The sequence below is a fragment of the Mytilus californianus genome, unplaced genomic scaffold (genome assembly GCF_021869535.1).
Source record: "Mytilus californianus isolate M0D057914Y unplaced genomic scaffold, xbMytCali1.0.p SCAF_2, whole genome shotgun sequence".
NCBI lineage: Eukaryota > Metazoa > Mollusca > Bivalvia > Mytilida > Mytilidae > Mytilus > Mytilus californianus.
In genome coordinates, this window is record NW_026262668.1 from 71,256,420 (window position 1) to 71,283,529 (window position 27,110).

A 27,110-nucleotide genomic window follows, 5' to 3' on the forward strand; every position below is an offset into this window, starting at 1 on the left:
ATATAAAACGAGAAACGAGAAACACGTAAAAACTACATAAACAGACGACAACTACTGTATTCAGATTCCTGACTTAGGACAGGTGCAAACATTTGCAGCGGGATTAAACGTTTTAATGGTACCAAACCTTCTCCCTTTTCTGAAACAATAGTATAACATCACAACATAGAAAAACACACTATAAAATATCAATTGGAAGGCTTAACTCAATCAAAAAACGTAAATTAACACACAATGAACGAATAAATTTGACCTGTGACACCTGAATGCAAATACACAGTTAATAAAAAATTACAAGGGATAAATAATTAAAGTCAAAAGTAAATAAACAGGTTGAAACAAAGTTAAAGTATGATATCACTGTGAAATTTCAAACAATTTTTAGAAAATCATCACTTTTGAAGAAACCTGCGTTATATTATACACAGGTAAATGAAAATAATTTTGTTGTTAAGTATAATTCTTCTTCTGTGTGTATAAAATCTTCCGTTTAGGAATACCAAGAAATTTCTTTAATATCAACAAAACTAATCTAACACTTGGTACATATGGGGTGAATATCAACAATAAAAATATACAATTAGTGCTAGATAAAACTTCCTGTACAGGTCCAAGAACAGCATCTAAGGACAAATGAAATAATTTTGATGTTCATAGTACGAAGAAGTGAAAATTTGTAGTAAATTAAATACCAAATAATCAAAGCTGGTATATAGACAAGATCCATGTTAACATTAAATAAAAAAAGCATTACAAATAGTAGCAACAGGTTAAATTAAAAAGAAAGTACGATTTGAGAGTACTCGCAGCTACTTACAGCTAGTTAAAAGCCAACACAATTAATAATAAAAAATCATGCATCAGAGACTAAAATCAACAAAAATACATCCCAGGGATTTAGTATTTTAACGTCATGAACAGTCAAAGAAGACATGACTTGTGTGGTAGAAGACTATCCTATAATTATTTATTCATATAACTATTCCATATGTTCATTTGTTTTGCCATATAATGGAAATTGTTGGCTTGGTAGGCATGGTAAATCTTTGATTGAAACTCCAGCCGTATTTTCTGGTGGAATCCACTGCAAACTTTTATTTCATTTGGCCCAGTTGTTTATTAGAAGAAGCTGTTAACATAATAATATAAACGGTACCAGTTTTTCTGCACCAGATGTGCATTTCGACAATCAGTGTATCTTCAGTGATGCTCGAGGCCAAAATATTTGAAAATCCAAAGCTAACGTTCATTACTGATGAATATAAGAACGACGGACACAACAATAAGAAAAGATCCAAGTGTGCTAACGGACAGTTTACACAAAAGTACACCCACTGGCCTTTTCTTTCAAGATCTAATTCATTATTCTGTAGAATATAATTATCATTTCACAAGATTAGTATCAGCATAGACATAAATACTGATATGGCTAAGTAGTATACCATACCATCAAGTATTTCTATATTTAAACACCGAGGTAAAACAAGTCTGGAATTTAAAATAAGAAGATGTGGTATGATTGCTAATGAGACAACTATCCACTAGAGACAAAATGAGGTAGATTTATAGAAGAATATGTTACCGTATGTTTATTGTGCAAAGCTTATTTGCCTTCTTACCTTGTAGGAAATGTAATGGAGGCTCTGGATGTTTTCGTACTAGTTGTCCCATGAAATATTTACTACCAAAATGTTCAGTTTTCATAAATGTTCCATATTTCGGTAAACCAATTTCATAAGGGGAAAATTCCATCCATTCTGAAAAATTATTGTCCATTATGAAATATTACATACATTTGTATTTTACAAGACACGTCTAACTAGTGTGATAAGTCTTAAAAAATTAAGGAAAAACATCTAAACCTTTTTTCTTTGTCATTATATATCTAAACATATAGTTATAATGACAAATACACTAGCTATTCATGCATTTGATAGAGAAAATGAAATTAATCAACTACTTGTACTATGAATAAGATGTTGATTCCTATTTTTAATCTTTCAATAAAATTTTGCATGTAGATTTGTATCTATATCAATAAAAAACGTTTTGCATTGAAACTCTAATATATATAGTTTTGATTGTTTTTCAAACCCAGTTATTTTGATTTACTCTTTGTTAATATCTGTCTTTGACGTCATTAAAGTTAAATGAAAAATACACATCGAATGAGCAAATATATTTTGGAAACAAAATTACTATGTATGTTCTTATTTTCTACTTTTACAAAAACATAATCCAAACTCACCATGGAAAATCATAGCAGAGACTTGTCTTTTTACATGTAAACATGTGTATAATGGAAATGGCACCTCTCCTGTTTCTATTATATCTTTCTGGTCTGTAAGTTTGGCATTCATTCTCTGAAATAACAAAAATTGTTTATAGTAGCTTTGTAGCTATTTGAAATCACCGTTTTGACAATATCATTTAATATAAAGAGAATGCAAACTTACGTCTGAACCCACTTTAAATATTAAAAAATATCCACAAGAAGGTAAAAAAGTGGGAAAATAAAGCTTAATCTCTGTAACTCCGCCCCCTCCCCCCAAAAAAAGAATGATCATGGAAATCTGTATTTTGAGTTATGCTTTCACATGTAAACGTTTTTCTTGTATTTAAGGATATCAACACATATACAACCCTTACCTCATGCAGCAAAGTTTCACCAACAAGGTGTCCAAAGAAATCAGTGAAACTGACGGGTTGACCTTGGCGTCGTTTTTCTATAATATTACTAACATATTTGTACATGCTCCGTGGTCCCAACAACAGGAAAGGACTAGAATCTATATTGTCTCTTAACTGTGGCTGTAATTCTTTTGGAGATTTCTTTGGCCATTCTGGATTTGAGTACAGTTGAGATAAATACCTTAAAATATAAACATTTTCCCTTGAAAATACACTTTTCATATACGTATATGTGAATAGTTTTAAGTCCTTAATTATTGTTTCTTCTCCTTTTGTTGCGTTTTGTGAAAATTGTTAGAAACAATAAGAAGCTACAAATGGGAAATTCAAAGCAATTCATATTGAAAATGGGTTGATTTAATTGTTGTTAAACTTGTAAAAAAAAATTTCTTCGCTAAAACCCGTATACACTAACTCTCAAATTCTTGAGCAGTGTTTTGTCTTTCAGAATTTGGATTTCAGGAATTTCTCTTAGCATCATATTCAATAATGTTTAATAATATTAAACACATTTATTATAATATATTTTGAATAAAATAATTGTATTGAAGAGTTTATTGCATACAAGAAAAAAAGTCAAAATATTGTTGATTCATTATTATTCGTGAGATACCAATTTTCGTGGTTATCGTGGGTACAGGTTGGTACCAGTGAACAATGAAAATGTTCAAAGACTAACGAATTTTCTACAGTCATACGCAGAATATGGCAAAACTACGAAATCAAAAAATATCCTCAAAAATTGCAAGTTTTACATAATCCATGAAAATTGGTACCAATGAAAATAAATAATCTATGTATTCCAAGTGCACTTTTCATTTCAGAAACATGTCGTTTTTTATATATACATATCTGCATTCGTCATCCTTTTAATACATACCATGCTGACCCTGAAAGTCCACACACGTATGTTGCCATATCTAGTATATGACTGTCAACTAAAGCGGAAAAAACTCCACTATATGCTGTCATTGCTCTAAAACCACCTCCAGATCCTAGCACTCCAATTATCGGTACCTGTAAATTTTCAAGCGTCTCATTAATCTTTCAAATCAAAATACAATCTGTTTAGATTAACAATCATACACTCAGCATATTGAAAAATAGATTGTGAATGGTTTGTTGCTGATTTGTGTTGAAGCAAACTTTACCCGGTATGATATGCTAAATTTCCATTTAACAGTAACTTCAAATATTCTTTGTCTGTCCAACAAGTAGGTTCCATACAGTAAGCAATTTATAATTCAGAATGTTACAGTTCAATTCTTGTTCAGGCTATAACTCTGCATGAGATAACTGAATCAATTTATATATATCATTTACTTCAAGCCATACCTCAACCGCCAATTACCCGTGAAAATATATGTGCACACAGAATTGAAAACAAAAATTCTATTTACCTCTCTCGATGATTTCGGTGCATCTGAACCCAACTGTTTTTTCATGCTCTCAAAAATTACTCGTTTTCTTTTTGCTAAAAAGACCCGCTCTTCTTCGCATAACGTCAGACTGAATCTGAGATCTGGCGTGAAACTGCAAATATAAATTCATTTGTACCTAGATACTAATAGAAAACAAAACAATCAAGGTTCTTTACTATTAATTTTCTTTAGAAATAACCCTTCATATTCTAAGAAGTTACTTTCTTTTACATAATATGTGAAATGATAAATACCACATCTTTCAAATGTTCAAGTTTGATCTTCCCTGATGAAGATAAATATAGAAAAGCGCTTCGGACGCACGAAGTTTACAAGATGAATTGAATTCAAACCAGATGTATTTAATTTTAGTTTGTTTGGTTTACTGTATTCAGTGTCATATTTCAATATCAACCAGTTTGATTTTACTCGAATACTGAAAAGATAAGGATTCCATGAAAGTTACATCACTCTTATTTCGTTTATAAATACACATTAACGCGCGTCTGGGGTACTTATAGCTACGATACTGTTGTCAGGTCATTAAAGATTGCATATTTTGGCGTTAATATTGATTCACTTATAGGGTCTTTGCATCGGCACTAAACACATTTGTTTAAAAACCAGTTGTTGGCATGACACGGGTTATGTTCTTCTCATATATGTTATGATGGTATGATACTAAACCCCTAACGGGAAGGATTGTGCCTGATATTCATATGATGAAGACATAATCTTTCAATCAGTTTGATTGATGTCTGGAGCTGGCATGTCAGTTAACTGCTAGTAGTCTGTTGTTATTTATGTATTATTGTCATTTTGTTTATTTTCTTTGGTTACATCTTCTGACATCAGACTCGGACTTCTCTTGAACTGAATTTTAATGTGCGTATTGTTATGCGTTTACTTTTCTACATTGGCTAGAGGTATAGGGGGAGGGTTGAGATCTCATAAACATGTTTAACCCCGCCGCATTTTTGCGCCTGTCCCAAGTCAGGAGCCTCTAGCCTTTGTTAGTCTTGTATTATTTTTAATTTTAGTTTCTTGTGTACAATTTGGAGTTTAGTATGGCGTTCATTATCACTGAACTAGTATATATATTTGTTTAGGGGCCAGCTGAAGGAAGCCTCCGGGTGCGGGAATTTCTCGCTGCATTGAAGACCTGTTGGTGACCTTCTGCTGTTGTCTGTTCTATGGTCGGGTTGTTGTCTCTTTGACACATTCCCCATTTCCATTCTCAATTTTATTTTGTTTTATCCTGGTATTTATGTTGAGTTTATTTTAAGTATTTTCTAAATGGGTATAAACAAATTGTAATAAAATACTAGTTCACTATAAAACAATGTCATAAAATTAATCCTCCGTCATTCCTTCCATTGCTTTATTTAAAATTTTTAACTTATTGGTACTACAGTAATGTAAACAGTATGTTTATTCGAATTTGTATAAAAGAATTAAGAATAGTTATAGTATTCTTCTTTAAGCTACAACACAGTGTCAGGTTAGATTAGCAAATAAAGGTTCATTCTTTGTACTACTTTTTTTAATATACTAGGCCAGAAAATCACGACCTTCTAGGTCATCACATTTATCAAATGTTAATTTATCGAAAATATTTAATTTTTTGTTGTTTGGCGAGGTAATGGCGCTTTAGTTTTAATTCATTTGTTAAGGTTAACCTCTACTACTGCTATGATCTTTCGTTTCTTTTTTAAATATAAATGTTAGCAATCCTACCTTGTTTCTGCCCACATTTCAATGTCGACTTCTGAAGTCTGTAAATAATAAATAAATGTTTTATAGTCCATACAAGATAATTGTTTTTTTAAAGAAGGAGAAGATATCAAAAGGGCAGACGAAAATCATATGTTGAATAAAAAATAAAACACCATGGCCTAAAAGAAAACGGGTGAAGAGTCAAACTACAGTTAAAATTTTGGAAATGATTTTAAATAAGGGAATATATCTCACTCTCGAATGCAAAGCCTTGATTCCTTGTCCTCATTTTGCTATACTTTATGTCCTTTTTGGTTACATAGGTCCTCAACGTTTGTATTAGTTTTGGATTTTCAAATATTTTGTCCTCGAGCATTTCTGAATAGAAAGTAATTGTTGAAATCCACATCTGATACGGTTATGTAATTATTCACAAATCACTGCACAATAAAGTAAAGATTGAATAACGCGAACCCCATCATAACCCGGTGCGAACTTAGGTGATGTTGCCTTTGGTAATATGACGTTTGGAATAAAAGAATATGTTTTGGTAAAATTTATCAACTTTACAAAATTAGACAAAAATACACATGTTATTCTATCGTGTACTTTTCATCGATGGACGCTCACCAAAAAAAAATGTTGCACTATTAATTAATCCAAAAGATCTGATCTTTAGAAATTCCCTAAAATTGAGCTTGATAAATATCTACAAGACAGGGACAACCACTAACACAATATCGTTCTTGGCCATACACAAAAAAAACTAAGATGACGGTATGCTAGTCGTATGAGTACTTGACCCTATCTACTATTCAGGTCAACTGATAAATAAAAGATGAGTTGATTTTTACGAGGATTACATATTGATCTTTCCCATGAATTTACACTTCACCATGTCGATGAAACAGTACAAATTAAAATTCAGTGGGATTCAGTATCCTCTTAGTACAAAATTGGAATTCCAATATCCACAAGTAGAAATTGGAATTCTTATGTATACGAATTAAAACTCTTTGGCACGTTGAACTATAATTGAAAATCGAAAAAAAAGTAAAGCTCTTTTCTCTTTTATTTTCTAAAAAAAAAAATCTAAATAAAACAATGTCCGTATTTTCATGCCGGTACAGAAGTAATGACTTCTGGGCTGGTGATACCTTTGAAACTAACAGTCCACCAGCAGAGGTATCTTCCCAGTGATAGTGAGAACGAAGTCCGTGGCCTTATGAATATTATATATCAATCAAACGGTACACATATCTATTTTAAAGAAAAATCAATGAATTGGATTTTGAGATTTGATGACTTTCAGACAATTTATGAACGTGTTTCGCCAATTCTATGATCTTTCTTTTCAAATGTTCACCTTTTTAAAAAGAATTCATTCAGTAATATTTTAGAAAATATAAGAGATAAATGACTTATTTTTTCGATTGTCCGTTTAAGTTTAGAATTTCACAGCTGTATGTAAAAACTGATAAAAAGCTGTGGTAAGACCCATTTACTATAACTTTACCTAATATTAAATTATTACAAATAAAACTCCTATTATCAATGAATTTGCTTTGCTATAGTTTCATGCTTTTCCACATCTCTTTAGAATATTCACAACAGTAACATATTGTAAAAGTATGATTAATTCTAAATACTAAGGATTTTCTTATCCCAGACATATAACCTTAGCCGTATTTGGCACAACTTTTTTGAACTTTTGGTCCTCAATGCTCTTCAACTTTGTACTTGTTTTGGCTTTCGAAATTTTTTGATCTGAGCGTCACTGGTTAGTCTTGTGTGGACGAAACGCGCGTCTTAAATTTTAAACCTGGTATTTTTGTTAGCTATTATTCGTATGTTTCTCTGTCCTATATGTTCTCCCATTTATTTGTATTGTAGTCCTGTCATGTAATGTTGTCATTTTAATGTAATATTTAACATTGCCATAAAAGCGGGAGGTTTAGCTAGCCACAAAACCAGGTTCAATCCACATTTTTTTCTTAAAATGTCCTGTACCAAGTCATGAAAATGGCCACTGTTATATTATAGTTCGTTTCTGTGTGTGTTACATTTTAATGTTGTGTTTCTGTTGTGTCGTAGTTCTCCTCTTATATTTGATGTGTTTCCCTCAGTTTTAGTTTGTAACCCGGTTTGTTTTTTTCTCAATCGATTTATGAATTTCGAACAGCGGTATACTACTGTTGCCTTTATCTTATACTTGTGTTTGTACTCATGTGAAGTAAAATTCAGCTAAACCTTCTCAAAGACAACAAGAAAGAAAATCATCTTGCAAAGTTCTTTAATTTCACTTTTAGATTGATGATGTCTTGTGAGTCAAAAATCATCATTTCAGTAGTTACATGCATCTTACATATCCCAGTGAACTTAAGGTAAATGTTACAACCGAAACAAGAAGGTCTCCAGCATGCCTTGATCTTTTCCTTGATATTTGTACACATGGGGTACTTAAAATTAGAAATTTTGACAAATGTAATGATTTCATATTTACATTTGTCAACTTCCCATTTCTCGGCAATAAGACCGATAACGGTACCATTTTTTTTTCTGCACGAGATGCGCATTCCGACAACTAATGTCTCTTCAGTGATGCTCCAGGCAAAAATATTTGAAAATCCAAAACTCAATTCAAACGTTGAAGAGTTGATCAAACCAAAAGGTGCCAAAAGGTAAAACCAAATTCGGACAAGGAATTAGAGATATGCATCAGGTAGATGTTTTCATATATTTCAAATGATTAGTAAAATTTCATTATGGCAAATTTCAACAACAAAACATAACCGTATCGACATGATAACGGTTCCAATATTTTCTGCACTAGCTGCGCATTTCGACAATTAATGTCTCTTCTGTGATGCTCGAGGTCAAAATATTTGAAAATCCAAAACTTAATTCAAACGTTGAAGAGCCGATCAAACCAAAAGGTGTCAAAAGTTCATGCCAAATTCGGACAAGGAATCAGAGCTATGCATGAGGGAGATATGTTCCTTTATTTTAAATTATTTCCAAAATTGTTTTATAGCACATTTTAATAAACAATATCCGTATTTTCATGCCTGTACCAAAGTACCAGCAAAGGTATCCACCCAGTGGTAGTTAGAATGATAACGATAAACTACCACCTGTCCCATCGTAATAGTTTAAATTTCGCAACGTATACGTAGCAGTCGTGCATCTTCATTCTAGCAGGAATACACTCCTGACACAAAAACTATTCAATCATATTTATGAGTAATACTTAATCGACTCTTCAAAAGTTTCACGGTCCCATCACGACACTGCGACATATTTTTTGATGTATCAGATCTTTAGGTACTAGAATAGTCATCTTAACTGTAAATTTATTAACTGTATCCTGATTGTGACATTTTGACTGAGTGTGGATTCGCATACATAAAAGGAGACGCTTACCGTTTCGACACACCCTATCTTGCCCCTTTTTGAGTTTATGCGATTCCATCAGTTTTTGTTATTTACCTCACTTTTTATCTTCTTAATGGATTTTTGAACACCGGTAAACACGGTAAATATAGTGTCCGGCTGGGATCGTGGTTTTTCGAGTGATTTTATCGTTTTTTTTTCGAGTGTGACCACTTTTTTTTCGAGTGAATATGATCAAAAATGTAAACAAACAGACTTCCTTTCTGGTTAAACGTGATAAAGTTGGTAGAACCCTATATACACGATCATAGAAGGTAAATTAGTATTTTTGATAAAAAGATATTATCAACCTCACATTATTTTGTTTGAAAAACGTTTAATTTAGCCTTACAATGCTTTATTCCAAAATGTAGATTAAAGCCATTTTTATACACATATCAATGGAAATGTCAACGGAACTGTGCACATGGAATCTATATATACTTAGATATACAGACACTTTAGAAAATTCTTGCTTTTGCCAATAAAGGAAATTTTGGGGAGTAAATTCATTTTTATATGTCCGTATTTTTTCGAGAGCAGTCCGTGTTTTTTCGAGTGTGTCCTTGTTTATCGAGTGAAAAAACTAAATTTCTAAAGTACCTTTTTTAAAGCACGAAACAATGCATTGAACCAGATTGATAATGCGGTATTAACACGTACATTCCATAAAAAGTCATCGTTCATTTGCATTCAGAAATCTTCATGTTAGCGTACCGATATGGATTTCATACAGTAAATATTTCGTGATGTAAACAATCTTTATGCGAGCTCAGACATGTTGGACTGAGACATAAGCACACAAAAAGTTGTGTGTAAAGCGGGTAAAAGTGTTTGTTTACAGAAAACATATCCTTAATGTTTCATTTACTATTTGTCTTGATGGAAATATTATCTTTTTTTTTTATTTGTGGAAAATTAGAAAATTTTATTATTTGGGGAATATTGGAGAACATTTTTTTTTTTTGGCAAAAAATTTCAAAATTTAATTTTTTTTTTAATCTAATATTTTTTTTTATTATTATTATTATTTTTTCAAAAATTTCATTTTTCATAATTTTTGCAAGAATGTTATTTTTTGGAAATTTTGTCATATTTTGTTATCCCCTGGTGAACTAGGGTGGTGTGTTATTTACACCCGTGTAATTACCCAATCAGATTGCAAGATTCTTGCTTCATAAGAAATAATGTTTTATCGTTCTAAAAATGGAAATAAAGAACAATGTTTAATTTCTCCTATTGTGAAGAGGAGACTGATCAAGCGTATTAAATGCTTGGTCACACAGTAATAAAGGACCAGAATAAAAATTGACAACGTATATTTGTGAGGTGAACTCATATTATATACACATTTATTTTTTTTCTATTATTATTATTTCAATAGGATCGTATTGGAGCTTACCGATTATTTATTTCGTTGTTTATTAAATACATAATATTGGACAAGTCCCCGAGTTTATCATCAGCTCAGTAGTCAGTACTTAGTATTGGCATGATTTTTAACAAACCTTACTAAAATTATTAACTTCCAAGGGGGACAGGGAAATAGAAATATGGTCACTTAAGTCCTCTTCCGACCGACCCTTACCAAAGTGGGACGTCTGTTTGGCTATGTGGGATGTTCAAGTACGCAGTCACGTCCGGTCAGAATGGGGCGTGTAGAGAGAGAGTGCTACGATCATTGCACGTTAAGAACCCTTAAAACAGCTCTTTCTGTTCATATCCAATATACTCTCATTTTCCGTGGCAGTCTAAATTTCCCGACCTTCATCCTGAACGTCTTGTGTTACAAGACCTACTTATTGGATGTATTGTTAATTTGTTCTCGTCCTGAACATGCATGACATATTTGCCACTGGACGTTAAGCAACCAACAATGAATCAATTGTCCGTTTATAAATTTAAAAAATTATTAAGAGGCTTAGGTTTCAACTCCATCAAGCAAAGTTGACCTTAGATGGATTTGGTTATTTTAGGTCCTTTTGGTCATATAGCATAAAATTATAAAGTTTTGTTTTCATTTTTTATTAGATATTCCATTCAATTCAAATGTTATTGTAATTTATTAATTTTTATTTTGGGAGGAAGGGGGGCTCTTTTAGTAGAATATTTGGGTTTATATTGAATTTTTCTAATTATTTACTCCTTTTCCTTAGTTTTCTTGCTCCTATGTTTGTTCGTCACTGTAATATATATCGTACTCGGTTCTTAAGATCGTTTTAAAAAGGACCCATTGATTTCTTATATATCGTAATACTGCAAATGTTTTCAGAACATAAAGTTATCATTAAATTGATTATTGTTAAATTTGATCAACATAGTAATCTGTTTTTGTGACTTATTAAGAATATATAAAATTGTCTTTCGCTTACAGTTACAAACTAGATAAAAGTCTGTTTTAACCCAAAGAATGTCTTTTCTTGATAAAACACGGACCAATGGTTAAAAAACTCGGACGTTTTAAATGTTGCTCTCGAAAAAACACGGACAAACACTATATTGTAAGTGAACTACAAGGAAATTCTGCGTCGTTTGTGTTCAAAACATGTATAGCATTCAGTATAATATGAACAGTCACGATTAAAACTATTATACTCGCGAAATCGCAGTAAATATCATGTAAATTCATTAAAAAAAACCTGAAATCTACACTCGAAAAAATGGACCGATTCACTCGAAAAAACACGATATCCACCGGACACTATACCTACCGTGGTAAACTACTGTTGCCATTCGTATATTCATCGAAAAAAAGTTATTACTTTTCTTACTTTGGGATATAAATCGTAATAAAGATTATGTATACATATGTGGTTACAATACCTTATTGAATTGTAAAGTTTTTGTTTCTTTATCCGTATATGGTAGATCCTTCAGGCTTATGATACACATACCAATAGTTTCGTCTATGGTATAATTAGCATCAACTAAGGAAATTTCTGAAATTGAGAAAAGAAAAGCATTTCACAAGTGACATCCTATAACTGATCTTGACATCTACCATCAATATAATTCCGGGAATGTACATACATTACGATAAACACACAACATTAACGTGATATTTCTAGGAGCCTGAAACGCTCATCTGACAAATTTCCTTATAAAAGCCCGAGCGAATATTACTTCTGACATATTTAGTTATAGATTTTTGTTTTCATCAAGTTTCTAAAGTTTCAAAATGTTTTATCTTGAGAACAGAGAACAGTTTTGAAAGCTGGTCAATCAGAATCAAAGGTTGCCTCATGTGGCAATATTTCTCATCCAATTCAAACCACATTGTGACCATTTTTATCTGTCATAAGATGATCGAACAACGCTGATGTTTTTGCGTGACAGTACAAATTACCGGAAGACACTTTTTACTAGAAAAATTCTAATTGAAGGTTTCGAGCATATACCCTCATTTATTACAGGGATAAGAGGGGTTTTACATATCAATATGATTAACAAATTCAACTGGTATGCAAATTTGCAGCAAGACTTTTTTATGGTCAATCATTTTCATATATATTGTCCAGATGTTCAAATGTAATTTTTTTATTTTCAACTATCTACATGAAATATATTTCGTTTTAATCTCTTTCATTGAATTTTAGCTTGTGTGGTTCACAGGGGCAGTTGAAGTTATTGCCAACACTAAATAGAGATATGTAATGAAGTAATACGTTCACATCTATTAACACCAATAACCCAAGCAAAAAATATCGAGGTCAAATATGATTTGCAAGAAAAATAAAAGTGTCCAATTCATATGTCAAACTCTGAATTTATGATCAAGAAGTGCGGAAAATATACATACAGTATTATCGTTTTTATTTTTAAGATTAGTGAACCATCAATGTTAATTCGGTCCTAATCTAATATCTTCTGGTATAAATAATGGTTCATGGAATATATGATTGATCTAAATAACTGTTGTTAGCAGTTTAATAAGTTCGTTGTTTTATTGAACGCAATTAATGAGAGTTAGTGTACATATGTATTTTAATTTGCGAATGACTGTACCAAGCTCATTGTTATCTCTAGGATCAAGATAGAATTGAAATGTCTCATCCCATACTGGATTCACTTCGTTATCTATAGTCTTGGTCTTCTGCAAACAGTTTGGAGATGTCTTGATATATAACGCTACGAACGGATCCGGTGTATCCACTGCAAAATAAAACAAGTTATCAATTAATGGTCTATTAATTTGTTTGTAAAAAGTTCGGTACTTTCGTGCAATATTTTTTTACATTACAACTTCTTGTAAACAGAAGTTTGCTTTTGAGAAAATCAAAATTGAATTTGCCAGTTGCAATAAAAAAAAGTTTAACATTTGTACATTTTTGTTTGTAACAAATTAATGTATTTGTTATTATTGTTGATTCATAAACTTTTAGTTTTTGTTTAAAACAAACACTCATAGATTGTTATGTTTAGTGCATAAAAGCATAAGCATAAAAGATTTATCTAAAGTCGGATGTATATTTATAACAAAACAACATACAATATATAAAACAGAAACCTCCTGTACCACGACGAAACAAGAAAACGTTAATAGAAAAAATAGTCAATGAATTTAATATAAAATAAGGAATCGTAAATGCTTTTGTCAATGACATACGGATACTTCTATAACTACCGCTTACTTAGATCTGCTGCCCATCCTTTCGTTATATTGTATCCTCTCACCACTTTTATATATAGTATTGTACATGGATAGTGGGAAACCTGAAAAAAAGGATTGCAAGAATCACTTTTTGTAACGAAGTGTGCTGTCGAATACGTCATATATATTTAATGGCGGGTTCAGAGCAATTAATAATTAATGATTACAATTTTTTATTCACATCTCAATTCATTTACTAATTACAAAATTTACTAATTATGAAATATTAATCAATTGAATGAATAACTAACTAACTAGGACATATTTTGTTTACCAATTTTTTTTATAATAATGACAAAAGAACTAAAAATAACTTGACATATACTATTAACATGATTTTAACTTCGAAGATTTTTTTTTAATCAACCAATTTAGATTTTTAATTGCACTGGTTTTTGTAACTGTCATTTAAAGGGGCATAAGCTACGAGATGTAAAAAAATCTAAAATATTTTGTTTTTGTTCAATCGTTAATGAAAGTGAAATAGTGAAATAATAATTCGCTTTTAGCAGCTAGTTTGGTTCAATTTTGTCAAAATAAGCAAAGAAACATCGCTGATCAATTATCACTTGCAAGTGAATAATTCGACCTCATTGAATCTGTATGCATGTGACCTTCAATTTAACCCCTTAGCTAGAATTGGGGTACGCATGAATTAGGCGTGTTCAGTTATCAAAAGGAAAATAATGTCTACACTGAAAGTGAAACAAGGGTAAACCATTTGATTGACTGATTTGATCCACAAAAACTCATTCTTATACAGGTAAACACGATGATCAAAATATATGTGTAACCTATAATATGAAATCAAACAGACCTAGAAAAATCAAATTGCACGAGTTCGCTGTCTATTTATATCTATATACATGTTTACATCGGGTTATATGACCGTCGGCAGTCTTCGGAGATCACCTCCATGGTTAATTAGATGGCGTCTAGACTAAAATACACACGAAATACTGATACATATTATCGAGCCCATGCACTGTAAATTGTTTATTTTAGACTTTTTATAACTTGGATATACGTTTTAGTATTTTATAATTCAAATATGAGAATTTGAGTCAAATCGGTGATCATGAATTTGACAGCTAATGCCCCTTTTAGGAACTTTTAACGATGGGAGTATAATAGCACGATTTACATTTAGATTTTTGTACAATATTTTTCCGTTGTCATATACTTTTGGTATTGTAAGTTACAGTGTAACGCGTCCTGAGTATAACATAAATAAAGGAGTAAAAACTAACATTTAAGCGCATGGACGTGTATGTGTTTAAAGTATTTTGTGTTGTTACCAAACAAACTAAATGGAAAGGGAAAGTTTAAAATACAATTAACGCTGATACCTTATTGTGATGCTTTATTAAATACATATATATCAGAATTCGTATGGATAAAATGAAAAAGAATGTATTTGAAATTTTAACAAAAAATTAGTGGTCATGTTTTGGCATGGACTATAGTAAAAAATAAATTTATTTTTAGTACTCACCTCAAAAACCTGAAAAGGATCGAAGCTGGAATAAAAGACATAAAATCAGATAAAGTAACAAAATAATAATAGAAATTGTAATTGATATGGCTATATGTAAGAAAAAATTTCTAATCAAGTTAAATTGTCAGCAGCATGTTTTCGACTTTCGTTTCGGTGATTAAATATAAAAACAAAAGCAAGTTCAACTGTAAATTGAGTAAACAAATCAAGAAAATCACATTGGTTTTGTGCGATACAGCATTTACTATTTTTTTCATTATTAGTCATTGGTGTACAGGTAAATCAATATTGCTCGCTAGAAGGAAAAATGATTTTGATTGCAACGTAATATTTTTACTTGCGAGCAGGTGCCAATTGTTTCAAAATCAAATCTGACAAATACAAATCATACTTGCCATGCAACACATTATGATATAAAAGCCATACAAATCGTAAACATATCATGTTAGGAAGCAAATGTTAGAACAACAACCAGTTAGAAACGAGGTCAATCTCTCAAAAAGCAAATAATTATAAGTGTACACAAAATTTAAAATGACTATATATATGTAAGTTGTCTAATTGCAAATGAAAATTAAAAAAAAAAACCATATAATATAATCAATATGAAGTATGACTATTAAAGATGTTTAACTTATAACTTCTACTGGTAAAAGATTTATAATTGTATAAACTGCACAACTGTCATACAAGTGGGAAGTTTAGCTAGCTATAAAACCAGGTTTAACTCAGAATTATCTTCAAAGTCAGGAATATGACAATTGTTTTCCATTTGTTCCGTTAGTTGATATATAAATATATATATATAATAGTCAGGCGTATTATTTTGTCAGGTTTCATGTACTTTCACCTTTTTGCCGGAATTTACCTTGGAGTTCGGTTTTTTTTGTTAATACTTTTTGCATATATGCAAAAATCATCTCCGACTTACGAAATGCTGTCGAGGATATGACAATGTAGATATTAAGGCATGCGATTAGTTTGAAAAAAATATTGCTGTTTTTAATGAATTTGAGGAAAATATTCAGTGAGGAGTATAATTATGTACACCCAAGCATAAGCTGGTAAACTTAAATCTGCAAAGAGAGAGAAAATCAAAATCGTCTAATTTGGAAAAAAGTTAAATCCAGTTTGAAAAACTAAAAACTAAAAAAAATGCAGGGCTTCACTCTTGGTATACCCCTTTAAATATTCCAATTTTGTTATAAACTTATGTTTTTCTTTATTTAATCCCAAATCAACAGGATTTTCAACAATGCGAATAAAAAAAAGGTTAGACCACAGTACGTTTTGTTTAAATTTGGATATTAAGAATCCATCCATTTAAATTATATGACAACAATATGAAGTTTTGATTATGAAATGTTCAGGTGTGTATACAACAATATGCGTTAAGTGTGCTTAGTGGTATATGAAATGAATGGTAAGTGAAAACTTTTATCATACAACTGATTTGATAAATTGTCATAGCAACTGATAAAAAAAATGAAAAAATTGCGGTAAGCAAATATTGTGATTTTGCGTTTTACCTGTAATTTTGCAAACGAAGTCTGCCAAAACTGAAAGTCAGAATCATTTCTATGTCAAATGCAACATTTATGTTACCGTAAACATATACATGAATTCTAAAATAAACTTATATTAAGTGGTAGGTGTCACTGGTGGAGCAGGAAGTCCTAAACTGTTTTCGGCACCTGAGTTCTTTTAGGTCTTTGCCGTAACTCGTGCTGATCAATTTTGAGTTTTATTTTCATAGTGTCTTGTAGACAGTTGTTTTCATTTTCGTCTTCTTCTTTTAATCGTGGTGTTATTTGTTTGTCTTCGACTTCAGGTATTCAATTAACCCTTGGGATCTTTCCCTTTTTTATACATTTTAAGCCGTATTCATTCACATTGTTAACATATGTCTACAGATGTAGATTTTATATATGTATTTATAACAAGAAAAGTTGATGGATCAACATTCGGAATCAAGAGGACAATACAAGTACATGTACACGACCAATCAAAAAGCTATAATAGGTGTACAGACAAACAAGAGCAACTATATAGGACAATACACGTACATGTACACGCCAATCAAAAAGATACAATATAGGTGTACGGACAAACAAGAGAAATTATACAGGACAATACACGTACATGAACACGACCAATCAAAAAGCTACAAATTTATCAACTTTTTAAGTGAAAGTCAAATGCAAAATGGAAAACTCCGATCAAGACAGAAGTTATTTCGGGTCTCTGCATCCAACAGAATAATATTGTTAAGGTCCTAGAAAAGAGCATATCTGTTGCATCAAAAACAGAACAAATTTTCATACAAAACGCTCACACAATTAAAAAATTTCCTGGCATTTTTTGGCATGCTGAGAGATACTAGTAATATTTTGATAGGCAGTCATTTTCAAATCTGTGCATGGGGATTTATCGTTTTCGACTTGACATATTTTGGAAACCGGACACCAAATATTATAATCATGCTGTTTGTAAAATCATAATTGACACTACGCCTTATTTTGTCTAATTTTAAAATATCGAGAAAACGGTAGCACTAAAGGCCTTACTATTTTATTTTATTTTCCATACTGAAAGGTAAAAACAGGATGAAAATACATAACTACATAATATAAACATAAATCATATACATAATAAAAAAGGAGATGTGGTATGATTGCCAATGAGACAACTATCCACCAAAGTTCAAATGAACTAGGTGTAAGCAATTATAGGCAACCGTACGGCCTTCAACAATGAGAAAAAACCCACACTGTATAGTCGGCTATAAAAGCCCCCGACATGAAAAATATGAAACAATTCAATTGAGAAAACTAACGGCCTAATTTATAACAAAACAATTTACGAAAAACAAATATAACAGACACGAACCAATGACAACCGCTGAACTACAGGCTCCTGACTTTGTTTACTTTGATACTAATTATTGACAACTAGAAATGGTAAAAATCGTAACAGGACGTGTTATATTTCTTGCCTGAAATAAATGTTCAATTCTAAAATTATTTTTTTAATCTATGAAGCAGAATTGTATTAAAAGATAAATTAATGTTAGAGGCGAATACAAACAAGTAATCATTTTGATATGCACTTGTGTATTCTTTTGTTGTCCATCACAGTATGCTACAGGTTCAGGATTGATATCTTGATTATTACATATACTGGTGTAGTCTGTCCTTACCAAAACTTTGCTGGTTTGTGATAAGCCTGTCTGGGAAAACATTATTCATTCATTAGTTTTTGTTAGCTTTGACCTAGCTTTCAGTAACTACGAGTACTCTTAGATCGGTACATTGTGCTTTTGTCTTTTTGTTAGGTTTTTTGTGTGTTTCGTGCCGACCTAATGAATCAAGCCCTTTCTGATTTTTTTACGATGTGCTATTACACCACTTTCCAGGGTTAAGCGAGGATTAAGAGCTCGCAAACATGTTTGAACCCGCCACAATCTATATGTGCCTGCCTCAAGTCAGAAGTCTTTAATTCAGTGGTTGTCGTTGGTTTGCTGTCTGGTATACTGATATTGGATTTTCGTTTATTGTTTAAGTATAAATCTGGTCGTCGTTTTTCTCTTTTAACTTGTTTTACAATTTTTCATGCTGGGGCTTTGTATAGCTATGTATACTGTGTGGGTTTGCTCATTGTTGAAGGCCGTATGGTGACCTCTTGTTGATAACATTCACATCCCTTGGTCTACGGTGGATATTTCTATACTATCTCAAAGTGTATGATGATGTTTTATTTTTACGATAAATATTTTTTTTTCGATTTACGTGAAAAGAAAAAATATGTTGTGTTTCCAATTACCTACTTAATCCTATTATTTCATTTAACTCACCTCTTCAGCTTTTATTGTCGATTGTAAAAAACAAGAAATTTCGGTCCGTTTCTGACTTGCAAAAAAAAAAGGTTTTCTTCAGACATAAAATGTATGTCCTTTTTATGTGCATTATGTTTGATTTACATAATTAAAAAAAACCGTTGGCCTGATAACAGTGGCGGATTCAGGTGGGAACTTAGAGGGCTTGCTCCTAATCACTTTTGATAGGCAGATAATATCAATTAACTCCCACCACCCTATGATCGGAAAAAATACCAGTTTACGCCACTCCCCTTTTTTCTCGAACCCTGGATCTGCCCTCTGTGATAATAAAAATATATATATATATGGAAATTTGAAATTCAGATTTCATCATTAAGAATTTGATTACATTCCATATCCACACTATTGCGATGCTTCAGTTACTTCCCCGAGCCCCCAAATAAAAAACCCAAACAAATAAACAAAAACAAAAAATCGGAAAACAAACAATAACAAAAGCACAAACTAAAAATAAAAAACAAAAACAAAAAAACAAAACAAAATGCAAACGACCTACCCTTTTTTTCTTCGCCCATGTCAGTAATTAATAAAAACAAAAGATTAGCGACCGTTCTCGTAACCCAATGTATGGATATTAATAGTTATTTCCAGTTCTAGTTTAAATCAAATCGTCACATATTTTTCTCAAAGCATTTTTCTCCTGCTCAAATAAATAAAACCGAAATACCTGAGATTACTCTGATATAACATAACTTTTAATGGTCAGTAATTAATAGACTTACCTCTCTAAGTTACTCATTGAAGCTTGCTACACGTGGCTCAATTTAATCTACAAAAAACATTTAGTACGTATTAATAAGAATATCGAAGAGAATAAACCTTTACAGCCGATTTCAACGAGGGTGTAGCTAAAGGTAGAATCTTTGGTTAGCTTCCTTGCTAGCTCAACCATGAAATCATTATTAGGTAAGGCACATCCAGCCTTTGGGTGGCGTCAATAGTTAAGCAGAGAACCAATCAAAATTAAGTGACAGAATATAAACATTGTAAATCTAGTTTTACAAGTCAGTTTAAAATTTGTTTTCAATCTAAATTTAAAATTTAGTGATAATTATAAGCTCATTCACAAGCATGCATGTTGTAGGTGTGTTTGATTTGCCAAAATGATGAAAAGTTAACTGAAAGCTGAAGTTCCTTATTTTTTTCTTCTTCGTCAGACATTACAAATAATAATATATTTAACTTGTCTGTTGAATTTGTTACATCAAGTTAATAAAATGTAGTTGGATATGATTGACAAGTGCTGACCGTATTCACTTTTATACATACACATATGTTTAAATACACCCGGACAGGTAAAAAAGATTGGAAGGTGTCCAAAAGTACATATGACCTGATCATTCAATCTAGGTCAGATTAAAACTGAAGTAGAGACATAAAAATTGTTCTTCATGGCTGCATCATTTATCTAAAACTAATAAGTAAGGTAATGTTAACGGACCAAGTGGATGTTCATAAACTCTGCAATATTTTCAATTCCAGACTGCAGTTGTTTGCTGGGTTTTTTTTTTCGTTGCATTTTTAACTAAATAAAAGGTCCACAAATGCAACCGTGCATGATATAAGTAGTAAGATATTTTTTTTCTTTTCTGTGCGAATATAGGAGATTTTAGTTCTAACAACTATGCATATATATGAAGAAAAGACACCAAGACCATAGCAATGTTTTTTGCGTGCTCCTAAAGACACTTATTAACTAAAATGCCTATTCACGGCGTAAATATTTAAAAAAAAAAACGTTACTCCGCTTCTAATTTATTGTAATAAAAAGATTTTTTAATTCAATCAAAGACTAAGAAATGAAATTTTATTTGCAAAGTAGTCTAGGTAAACCTTGTATGAAACATACATATATTATAAATAATAAACAGGCCATTGATATAAATGTTTTCATTGGATGATAAAATGGTGCTTTGCTCCTCCCAATCTTAAGGTAATTATCATTTCATGGTTGAGCTAGCAAGGAAGCTAACCAAAGATTCTACCTTTAGCTACAAACTCGTTGGAATCGACTGTAAGACATATAAACAACAGCGATATTAACCATCACAATACATCAGAAATGTATTCAAGTCGGGTAACGAACATTTTGGTAGGTGGATACAAACCCTTCGTTTTTCCAACCAATAAAGAGTACAATCCATATTTGGGACTTCTTTATTACTAACATGGCCTACCATAAATATCCACAGGACTCAAGACCTAAAGTTTATTTTGAAAACAGGTTAGTTTTAAAAGACAAGTAATACTTTTAAAATATAGAGGCAGTATAGCGATGTCAATCAATATTTTAACAGTATTTGAAACAGTAAGGTATAAACAAGCAATCTTTAGACTGAGTAAAACAGTTGTAATCAAAATGTATCCTTTTCGACACAGGAAAAACAACTAGGCATTTGCGTTTATAGATATACAAGGAAAAGTATTATTTAGAAGGTACTTTTCGATATAGACGATCGTTGATTTTAGAATAAAATAGTGTAATGTAGACTTCTTTAGAGAGAAGTCATACATTTCGCCAAATGTTGCAAATTTGTAATGACTTTGATTTAAAGTATCGAATCAACATCTGTTTGGCACAGCTGGTAGCTTGCACACAACTCTACACACTGGTAGCTAGCACACAACTCTACACAATGCATGGTAGCTAGCACACAACTCTACACACTGGTAGCTAGCACACAACTCTAAACAATATATATATGTCTTTTATTGTAGTAAAAACTTATCAAAGATACAAAGCTCATTATTGAATGTTATTTATAATCATTGATCAAATATTCGAAGTGAAAGCAAATGACGATAACATTTTTCATGATTTGAAGAAGATTATCGAAATAAAACTTGTACTAACGGAAAAAAGAAATTATGCATTTTTCAGTATATGGTAAATATTTCAAACAATAAATTCTTTACAATTTAGAGAAATACATATTTTCAGAGTATCCTCGTTTTAAACCTCGTCATGGTCCATGAACACACGCTAGAGTACCGTTAGGTGACATTGTCCATAGCGCCATATCAACGGTAGAAAAGCAGTTTCCAAACATTCGATGACTTTAAGCGACATCATTTTCGATTATGTCACCGGAAGCACTTCCCGGTTTTCGTTGAGATTTTGATGTTATGTTGCCGCTAGTGTGCACATTAAAATGAATCGATATCCGACGTAACCAAATCTAAACTTCACCACATGTGGCACCCGTCGTGTTATTCATGCAAGTCCAAACCCGGTGATAATTCGAATTCTGTAGGTCACATTCCGGCGGGGAAAAGTAGGACGGGAATGCATTTACGACGATTGCAACATATCCGTGAATTTATTTAATTAAAGATTTGAGGAAAACCTATTGCTAATTCCACATAACACTGACACAAAATAATTTTGTGCACGCGATAATTCGAAAATTGAAAATGTGCTCAGGAGTCGTGCAAAAATCCGTCTCGCAGATAAGAAAAAAATGTACACGCTTTATTATAAAAACATGAGTATTTTGATCTCTATTAATGATGACATATAAGTTATATCCCTATTAATCAGATTTTTTTTAAACTTTAAAATTATGTTACTTATATGACTACACTTCTTTAGTTGTAGTATGGAGTTTGCTGTTGTAACGTTCCATGTTGTCAGCGATTTTCATACACCCAACGATACCTTATTGTTTGATAATAGTTTGAAATTTTACCGTGATATCCGCATATCGTGAAAGTGAAGAGCATTGGAATCCATGGAAAAGTTGGAAACAATTAAGCCAAATCTCTCTTAGGCCATCTAAACCTGTAGGTAGAAAAACCTTAGTGTTACGAACAGGTTGTACATTTTATAAACCTCAAAAATAAATAGATAAATGATATTTAATGTTGGCACACTATTTAATGAAGAAACAAAACTCAACACCACCGACAATAGTACATGCAAACACACAAACACCCTATAAAAATGAGCTAAGTTGTTTTTTTTCTATTAAAGCTACCCCCAAAAGACTAAATAGGAATTACAATTGCAAATACAGAATAATTATATAAAAGAAGTAAACCTGAAATACTGCCAGCTTGGGGTAACAGATACACATTATCATATTGATTAATAACTGTAGTGACAATGTACTACTTGATATATAAAATTAAGCTGTGGTATGATTGCCAATGAAACAATAGAAGTCAACAACCAAAGGTCACGTACGGCCTTTGACAATAAACAAAACCCATACCGTATAGTAAGCTATAACAGGCCCCGAAATGATAAATGTTAAACAATTCAAACGAGAAAACTAACGGCCTGATTTATGTACAAAACAATGAACGAAAAACAGATATGATATACAGCAACAAACGACAACCACTGAAATACAGACTTAGGACAGGCACATACAGAATGTGGCGGGGTGATTACATTTATATCGGTGCTTTGATATCAATTTTCATGGACTGTCTAAAACAAAAACATATTCGTTGACAATTTGAATCCATGAAAATGCAGGTTTCAAAACAATGTTGTTTCACTTCTGCTCGAAATACATAGCTAGCTGAATTCAAAATTATATTTAATTTCAATCAATTACACTAAAAATTTCTTGTGAAGCTATATTTTATTCTAACTAGTAATAAATGTCATTTAGTCTCTGATGGATAGTTGTCTTATTAGCAATCATGTCACACAATTCGTTATGTCGGGGTCTTATATAGCTAGCTATGAGGAATGGGTTTTGCTCAGTCCGTACGGTGACCTGAATATATTGTTGCTAACATCGACGTCATTTAGTCTCTGGTGGATAGTTGTCTTATTGGCAATCATGTCATACAATTTGTTATGTCGGGGTCTTATATAGCTAGCTATGAGGAATGGGTTTTGCTCAGTCCGTACGGTGACCTGTATATAATGTTGCTAACATCTACGTCATTTAGTCTCTGGTGGATAGTTGTCTTATTGGCAATCATGTCATACAATTTGTTATGTCGGGGTCTTATATAGCTAGCTATACAGTATAAGTTTTGCTCAGTGTTGAAGTCCAAACGCCGACCTGTATATATTGTTGCTAACATCTATGTCATTTGGTCGCTGGTGGATAGTTGTCTTATTGGCAATCATACCACATCTCCTCCTCATTTTATAAAAATGGTAGAAAAATATTATGCGGTCATAGTTTTATGTGAAATTTAGTCTTAGTAGTTATAGAGTGCCGGAAAATCGTGATCAATTTAGCAATGTCATATTTTTTAAACATATAGAATAAAAATATATTGATGTGGTTGAATTTTAAGTTTACGTCATTCTTTATGGCTGATAAAAAAGCTTAAGGTATTACATCAACCCGTTACCGTACAACATGTATCACCAAGGTTTTCATGAGGGAAGGGCACATAATTTGCTTCAAAGATTGCATTTGGTTTCTATTGACATTCGGTCAATATGTCTTGTAATTCGTATTACAAAATTAAAAACGTATTTCAATCAAATTAAAATATTTTAAAACCACATAAATTTCTTTACGTATAATATATTTGCATTATTTTTGAAACATTCTATTCATTCGTCCAGGTATACTTAAATTATTAAAAGGAAAATATTTTGTTAAAGGACTTTTATCGATAATCTCAGTGATTTTAATTATAAAACTGTAACCTTCAACATATATGGTTTTCTTTAAGACGACGACACAAATTAAAATGCCAAAGTACTATACCGATATCTCTCTATCTCTCGGTTTTTTGTGTGTCATTGGGTTGCACTTCCATTCACACATATATTTCATTGACATACCGTTTTGAACTTAAACATAAACAGCGAAATGGTTTTTACAATACTTATTGACCAATTTCTCGTACCATTTGTACATAGGGTGATCATAAAGTTATAAACTCCTTTTCCCTTATTTTCGAAGGCTTCCTTCGCAAATCTCCCTTTCGAAAATCCTGGATCCGCCACTGTCAAGTGTGGTTATTCTGAATATAAGGCCGGAAAGATCGGCTGTTGACCGTCTAATGTTATTCTTAATCTAATTTTGTAAAAAATTTAGTAAACATTTAAATAATTGAAAATTGATACATAGTGAATATGAAGACATTGGATTCAAGAAAGAACATATCAAGCAAACAATACATTCTTATGTAATTCTGATCTCAAATGTCTCATTTCTTAAACAAAACATTAGCTCAAAGTATGCATATGCGACAAAAGCAAATTTACAGTTTACGGAAGTGATTTTGATATTGAATTTTCAAAATAGAGTTATTTTCTTATGTGAATTTGAACCGGATGTAACATTGATATGAAAATGGTATATTAGAATTTATGTGTCAAATAAAAAAAAAAGATACCCAATGAAAAATATCGCTTTAATTATACACTCACATAGTTATACCGGTTCAAGTATTCAGTGTTTTATTGCACGCAAAAATGAGACGCTTTTCGAAAGGGAAAGTAATTAAAAATGCAATATTTAAGCAAATGATGGATTACTTGTTTATTTCACTTTACTCTTGAGAAATGTGGAGGTATTTTATAGTAAATTGTTGAACTTCCGAACCAGTGATCCCGAATATAGGACTTTTAAAGTTTCACTTACATTATATCCCAGTTAAAAAATTATATAAAATAATTCTCAAGTTCAGACAAACTTTTGAATAACACCGTCTGAAGAAATAAATATAAATCTTGTATAGTTTAATCAAGATTTCATAGATTAGATTTAGGATAAGTAAAACTCCATTAAAGGATCAATTGTCTGACCATCCGTGTCAAAACTTGATAAAGTGAATCAACCATTTCACGAAAGAAATTAACTATACATGACGTACAATGGAATAAAGCCAGATGATATACAATTGCAATTTTAACAATTAATTTTGTTTATTGTGAGATTGTAAACACATCCGAAATGACATTATAGGTATATATCATTGAACTTCAAATGGGTTGGCAAATTTTTTTATATATGTTTGTCACGGTTTTTATTTCACTATCTTCCTTTTGAAATTTTGTTATTTGGTGTGTTTGGAGCAAGAGGGTAAAAATGCATGTAATTAAAACCTCAAAATATTTAACGATCATCTTGAAATTACTGTTTTATTTCACATTCTCCTGTTTACAGAATATCCTCACTTGCCAAATATGTTTTGCGTGTATAATTTGAGTGTATAATTCATTAAACATTTTCTGAAGGTGTCTGTTTAATATGTCATACGATAAAAAAAAACTAGCCCAACTGAGTCTTACAAAATCATGTATGACCAAATAAAAAGACGAAAATACAAAATGAGTCCACAAAACACTAAAGATTTGAGCAAAATGAACTCAACAAAAGCGCTCCGGAAAGAGACATTTGAAGGGTTCAACATTCAAAATTCAGAAACGAATATGTCTTAAATGAATCAAGTGAGAGCACAAACGACTAAAATTGTCGTCTGTCAGGAGGACGATTTTATAGCCAAGTTGAAATTTCTCTATATGTGATTAATCGAAATGTTCATGATATAGAGAAAACATTTTAAAAGTGAGGCGATAGATGCCAAAGGGAAATTAAAACTCATAAGTCGAAAATAAACTGACAACACCATGGCAAAAAAAGCAAAAGATCAAAAGACAAATATTCGACCAACACAAAAATACAAAAAATACAAAACAAACAAAGTTATATACATTGGTCCACGAATAAGACGATGAATGAAACAAGAGAGATTATATCATGGACAACTATACAGATTCTTTAAAAGAAAAATAATAAAAATCATGAAAGCAATAAAATAAAATAAAAACAAACAAACAAATTGAAAAAAATAAAACTCAAATAAAATCTTCAT

The 27,110-nt window shown here is 31.5% G+C and overlaps 1 protein-coding gene across 9 annotated transcripts in view; it reads right to left on the reverse strand.

The window, feature by feature from the left end:
- The window catches only part of LOC127728052 (cytosolic phospholipase A2-like), a 60,776-nt gene that overhangs the window by 17,969 nt on the left and 15,697 nt on the right, over positions 1-27,110 (reverse strand). For 3 of the 9 annotated variants that reach the window (XM_052235228.1, XM_052235226.1, XM_052235229.1), the window contains 13 exons: positions 22,997-23,088; positions 20,030-20,076; positions 16,939-16,968; positions 15,407-15,431; positions 13,892-13,973; positions 13,266-13,412; positions 12,084-12,199; positions 5,850-5,887; positions 4,092-4,224; positions 3,572-3,708; positions 2,650-2,872; positions 2,249-2,363; positions 1,620-1,757 (listed from right to left, as the gene is read on the reverse strand). In XM_052235228.1, coding sequence (XP_052091188.1) covers positions 1,620-1,757; positions 2,249-2,363; positions 2,650-2,872; positions 3,572-3,708; positions 4,092-4,224; positions 5,850-5,887; positions 12,084-12,199; positions 13,266-13,412; positions 13,892-13,973; positions 15,407-15,431; positions 16,939-16,968; positions 20,030-20,046 — 1,201 coding nt within the window. In that variant the 5' untranslated portion in view covers positions 20,047-20,076; positions 22,997-23,088. The remainder of the gene's footprint in view (positions 1-1,619; positions 1,758-2,248; positions 2,364-2,649; positions 2,873-3,571; positions 3,709-4,091; positions 4,225-5,849; positions 5,888-12,083; positions 12,200-13,265; positions 13,413-13,891; positions 13,974-15,406; positions 15,432-16,938; positions 16,969-20,029; positions 20,077-22,996; positions 23,089-27,110) is intronic. The other 6 variants (XM_052235227.1, XM_052235230.1, XM_052235231.1 and 3 more) reach the window with 3 other exon arrangements.